Below are 6000 nucleotides of genomic sequence, written 5' to 3' on the forward strand. Positions count from 1 at the left end.
TATTAAATGTACTCATCATATTAATTTCTTTCGTGAATTATACGATTGTATGTTGATTATGTAGTGAACGAGAACATAGGTGGGGGCAACCAAATATATTTGAACACAAATTAGTCAAATCTGAGAACCATACAATAAATACTTAATCTGTAAATTATCCATTAATTACCACAGACTTAACTGTCCCTTCGTTTCTACACCAATCATTCCCTGTTCTCGTTCTATTTTCTTTGATCCTCTTAACCTTCTGCCGTTAAGCATTTCACTTTCGGTTGATGATACATACTACTTATATCTGTCGACATCAGTAGTACACACCGAAATTATACTTTTTAAGTAACTAACTCTGAATGATTTCTTTTTAACAGTATTTAATTGGAAATATTAATGTCTTAATTTTGACACTTTTGATAGCTAAAATACATATACATCAAGAAAACATTAATTTACCAAAATATAACATTAAGAAAGTAACGAGTAATAATTCCAACAATCGTCTAACGAGATGTATTGACTTGATGTGTAAAAAAGGTAAGTCTTTTGGAAATAAATTTGTATAGATGATTTTGTAATTCTTTTACACTAAAAAATAATAGTAACTATCCACTTACTTGTACTCAACCCGTTAACCTTTGAGAAATATTCCTTGGACACAGTGAAAGATACTGTAGTTGGAAATAAAAGTAACATGAAAATCCACATAACTTGAAATTATATTGACATCATGAATGGATGAATGTTAAAACACCACTGAAAACTTGGAAGCACTGGACGATGTTCTCGTCCTAGTATAGGACAGTGCGCATCCACAATCCTGCACTCGAGACTCGAACCTAAGACTTGCGGTCTCGCGTGTGAATGCTTAACCAAATAGGATGAAATGACCGTACAGTTCATCTAAATTTCTAGTGGTAGTCTAACATTGATTCATTCACGATATCGATCTAAATTCAACAATTTTCACAATCCTATACTGATTGTTGAAATTAAAATTTTTCAAATTAATTTTATTCGGAGAAAAATAAATAGGAACAGATAATAGTCTTTGTATTAGGTACAGTAAGATGTGATATTTATAAAATTATTAGGAGAAAGATTATCATCATAATTTTAACAAAACTGATCTTGACTTGTACGAATTCATTGTTTACTTGTCATTTCTAAGCTTCCTAAGAAATAGTTACATGATTTTATCATATAGTGTTTTTGATTTCATTGAAAGAGGTGTATTCATTTGGATTTGTGAACATTAAGTATAATTAGTTTAAGTACCCACAAGCTTCGGTTTATGATTTTACAGTTTTTGATATCAATTAAATGCTTCCATAAAATTTAGTTCAGTAAAGAAAGTTATGTATTCTGTATTCTGTGAATATATTCAGTTGACAACACTGGTAAAACGAAAATAAGTTCTATTTATATGCAGATACTCTATTAAAGGAAAATTATTCTAAAGGGTTAAGAAATATACGTTCAAATAATGTACGAGGACCGAAAAATCTGATAAAGCTTAGTGGCTTTCGGTGGTTCTTTAATTGATATATCTAAATTATTCTGTACAAATTTATGATCTGGTTTTATGGATTATTCATACTTTTCTATAGAATTATGAAGGAGATTAATTTCATCATCAATAAATAGAACTTACCTTGCATGGTTTTGATGAACTTTGTTTTATGAAATGAAAGACTATTTCGTCTGCTTGATGATATCCCCAATGAATACACTAGAAATATCAGAATACAAAAGAAATTATTAAATATGTTTACAAAAAATGAATATGAGCTAGTAAATATTATGAAAACAGTTGACATTTTCTCCCAATATTATATTTTTTTCTAATACAATTAGTTGTCTGAAAAGTCACTATTTTAAAAAGGGATCAAGCTAATATTTTGTCTTATTACTGTTTGCTTATAAAAACAGGTATATTTCATAAAATATACCAAGATACCAAGGATTTCCTCTTCCCTTTTTGTCATACAGTTAAACCATGTATAAAAAAATGTTAGTTTCTTATGTTTTTCAATCTTTGAATATATTTGTTTTCAACTCCATGTTGTCAAGCCATTTATTTAATGGATTCTTAATCTTTATGCAAACTTTCTCGTCTTAACGAAACTTTATATTTATTGGCTGTTATGTCCCGATATGCATAATGAATGGTAACTTTTTGGATTCTTTTATGGATCAATACCATACGTATATTTTTATCGTATAATTGTAACATAACTAAACTATACATATTAATGTCCCTCTTATTATGAGTTTTATTTTGACCTATGAACTATTATTATACGACTTACCATTTTTGAGTTATGCCGTCTATCAATTACTACGTCCCACATTCACAGCCACATTTGGCTAAATCTTGTACAAATGTTGTTTCCTATTTCATGGTACCATGTGGTCTGTTTGGTTGGTATATAAACCCAGTATGTTTGAAATAAATGATTCATATCTCAGAGTCTGAGATTGGTGTTCTGGACTTAACTGACTGGTCTAGACAGGAAGCGGGACCAATAAGTACTCTAGACTGCTCGTACGGTTTTTACGCGTTCCTGGTCCGATGGATAATTCACTGCTCTCTAATTGGCGGTATCATTACGTATACATTAACAGAGCACACAGGTCACAAGTTATAACATTGGCATTACCAAACAAAACTCTAGAAGGGTGATTAGAAATGAGATACACTTTTCTGGTAAATAGATTTTTAAAAAGTCAATAGTTTTTACATAGTGGTTAGTATTTACTTCTTTGATACTGAATTTCGATATCAAATATTTAATGTAAACAAAAAAGACTTATTAGGTAGTAAATTGAAATCATCAAAATTATACTGTATTTTAATGTTTAACCATTGTAAATTCAGTGACATGTTTTAATGCATTTAACAGCTATTTATTATTATGATAGCTAGTTAATCAATGATGAAATATGAAATAATCCCAAACTAATTGTGTTAGACGTTAACATCTAACAACTAATCATTTCTAAGTAGTTAAATTATGAAGTTTTACTGATGTTTCGAAAACATGTGCAACACAACATCTGGTTCTGTAAGATTAGAATTATCAAATTTTTACGCTTTAATCTCTTATAGTAATTACTGACATACTAATAAATAAGTTAAATATCTTTAAACCATCTTCTTTAATTCACTTGTAATTATATATGACTAGTCATGTTTAGAATTAAACTAACTTGAACTTACTCTTCTTGTCATAATCCCGGGCAATGAACATAGTTTTTCTATAAGCATTTTCTTTATACTATCCATGATTGGTGACACAAGAAACAATTTTCCAAGAGATACTACTCCCATACATATATCACAATCTAACGATAAACATATTGTTTATTTACAAATAGCAAAATTTTATAACTTACCTATTTCGTTAACATCTATATTCAAAGATGATTTGGCCTAGACAAGAAATACATAACAGGAATTTTAAACATCATTGAATGTTGTATAAATAATTCAAAAGATTTTAATAAACGGCATGGCATAGTTTCTAATAGATCGTAATTTTATGATATTTGAAGTCATTTAAGCAAAAAATCCCACTTAATTCCACATATATATAAGCTTCCTATCATGCAGTGATTTGAGACTCCAATTATCAAATGAGTTTTTGTAATAATTAGGGGGTTAGATAAGAATAGAAGGATTAAAATGATGTATGGGTGAAAATTATGAAAGATGATTGTTCGCTTGAAAAATACGAAAAAATTTTAGTAGTTAAATTCATGAGTTGATCTAAGCTAGACCACCATTGAAAAGCTGGACTCATGAATTCATCTACAATCTCCATAAATCCCCGTTCAGATATGAAGAAAAGCAAAAAGGAAACTACGTAATAATAACAATCATGAAAAATTGTCAAGGGATGATGATAAATGATAAGGGATTAAAATTATAAAATAATAATAACAACAAAAAATACTACAGAAGGAAATTAGGGCCATAGATGAGAGGTCGTGTATATAGTATTTACAATCAGAGTTCAGTCATAAATTGTCAGTGCATAAATTTTTGACCTATCCTCCCCTCAATCCACTTCTTTTGATCGTGTAGATTTTTCTTTATTTTCCTTCATATTTGTCAAGAGGACAATCATATTTCATAATTTTGACCCTTACATCATTTTCATCCTTCTAATCTTATCTAAGCCTCTGATTATTAAGCAACCTCATTTGATAATTAGAGTTTAGAATCACTTCATGATGTAATATTTTCTATCCTTCTATAGATACATTTACCATACAACAATAGATACAAATGTAAATGATTTCGTTCAAAATAAAACTTTCTCTCTCAATAGTCAATATTCAAGTAAAGAATACCAAATGAATTTAAACTTCACTCCATTGCACAATGAAGTGTCTATCAGGATTCAGCAGCTAAGTGAATAATGCGATAGTATTTGAAGCGAATGATACTGAGCTCGAGTCTCACAGTGAACATCAACTCTTGGATACAGTTATATCCAACTGACGAGTCCCCAATATAACGAAACGCTCGTCATGTATTCTGCTGCCAGTCACTATCTCTATATGCTTACATTATTCATTACTTTGTAAACAATGTTTTTTTAAGTTATTACATATATATGTTTGTGTGCATTCATAATCTCTCCGAAAGTTTTATTTGGACCTTCTACGACCTAACTCAAGTTACACATATTATGGATTAGATAATTTTATCATGTTATTTAAGTAATAGAACTATCTTTCATTTCTAAAAACCCAGTCATTATCTAAATGGAAAATTAAAAAAGGTTTTTTTCCTGAGATAACAAAGATTTACTCATAATATACGATACAGATCAATCAATTTTATAATCTTTTTAAACGGTCAAATCTGAACACTCAATTAAATACATAGGAAATAATTGATTATAATACCTTACAAAGTTTATACTTACATTTATCCCATTACTTTGCCATAAAAACACTACAAACAATGGTGATAAGTTAAGTATTATAAATGATATAACCTGTTAATAAGGTTAACACGACACAATTAATATGGAACATAATCAAGATTCCACGTGTTATGATTAAAATAATTCATATATGTAGGCGTCTTATCTATGGTTGATCTTTCTTATTATTTAATATTTCAAGTGTTTTGTTGATAATTTACTAAGTTTAGCGTTAACCATTATTGTTTTTAATGTTTATAATAAGTGTTATCCGATATATAATTGTTTATTCCAAGAAAAAACCTCTATTAGAAACTAGAACTTTGTTCTTTATCTAATACATAGTATATGAGGCATATGAAAACAAAAAACATAACATAAGAATTTCGATTATTATTTTATTTATACTTTGTACTTTACTAAATACAGTGTGTACTATAATTTGTTTTGTTAAATCTATCTTCATTCCATTTGGTATTATGTTATGCGAAGGGTGAAGCAAGATTCTCCGATAAAATGTAGAATGAACCAATCGAATCACAGTTGATGGGGAAGCTTTGGACGATGTAAAAACATTTACATAGCTAGGTAGTATCATTGGTGGACACGGGGGATCTGATGTAGATGTGAAGGAGCGGAGCAGCATATCTACAACTGAAGAACAACTGTCAATCAATACCAAAGTCGAAATTTTTAATATGAATGTCAAGACAGTTCTACTGTATGAGGAGGAAACTTGGAGAACTACGAAAGCCATCATCCAGAAGATAAAAGTGATTAATAACAGTTGTCTACGCAAAATACTTCGGATCCGTCAAGCAGATACTATCGGCAACAACCTACTATGAGAGAGAACAAACCAGATCTCAGTAGAGAACGAAATCAGAAAGAAGCGCTGGAAGTAGATCGGATGCACATTGAGGAAAACATCCAACTGTGTTGCAAGGCATGCCCTCACTTGGAATTGTCAAGGCCAAAGGAGGGGAGAATTAGCAAAGAACACATTACGCCGAGAAATGTAGACAGACATGAGGAGAATGAACAAAAATTGGATAGAACTGGATAG

The 6000-nt window shown here is 29.9% G+C and overlaps 1 protein-coding gene across 3 annotated transcripts in view; it reads right to left on the reverse strand.

Moving 5' to 3' along the window:
- The window catches only part of MS3_00006723 (uncharacterized protein), a 28671-nt gene extending 23487 nt beyond the window's left edge, over positions 1-5184 (reverse strand). The window contains exons 1-6 of one of the 3 annotated variants that reach the window (XM_051214946.1): positions 5007-5184; positions 4935-4963; positions 3394-3430; positions 3218-3342; positions 1649-1726; positions 612-665 (exon numbers count right to left, since the gene is read on the reverse strand). In XM_051214946.1, the coding sequence (XP_051068134.1) occupies positions 618-665; positions 1649-1726; positions 3218-3342; positions 3394-3430; positions 4935-4963; positions 5007-5046 (357 nt within the window). In that variant the 5' untranslated portion in view covers positions 5047-5184 and the 3' untranslated portion in view covers positions 612-617. Of the gene's footprint in view, positions 1-611; positions 666-1336; positions 1599-1648; positions 1727-3207; positions 3343-3393; positions 3431-4934; positions 4964-5006 lie in introns of those variants that run through there. The other 2 variants (XM_051214947.1, XM_051214948.1) reach the window with 2 other exon arrangements.
- Between the last annotated feature and the right edge of the window lie 816 nt (positions 5185-6000).

The sequence above is a fragment of the Schistosoma haematobium genome, chromosome 2, assembly GCF_000699445.3.
Source record: "Schistosoma haematobium chromosome 2, whole genome shotgun sequence".
Taxonomy (NCBI): Eukaryota; Metazoa; Platyhelminthes; class Trematoda; order Strigeidida; family Schistosomatidae; genus Schistosoma; species Schistosoma haematobium.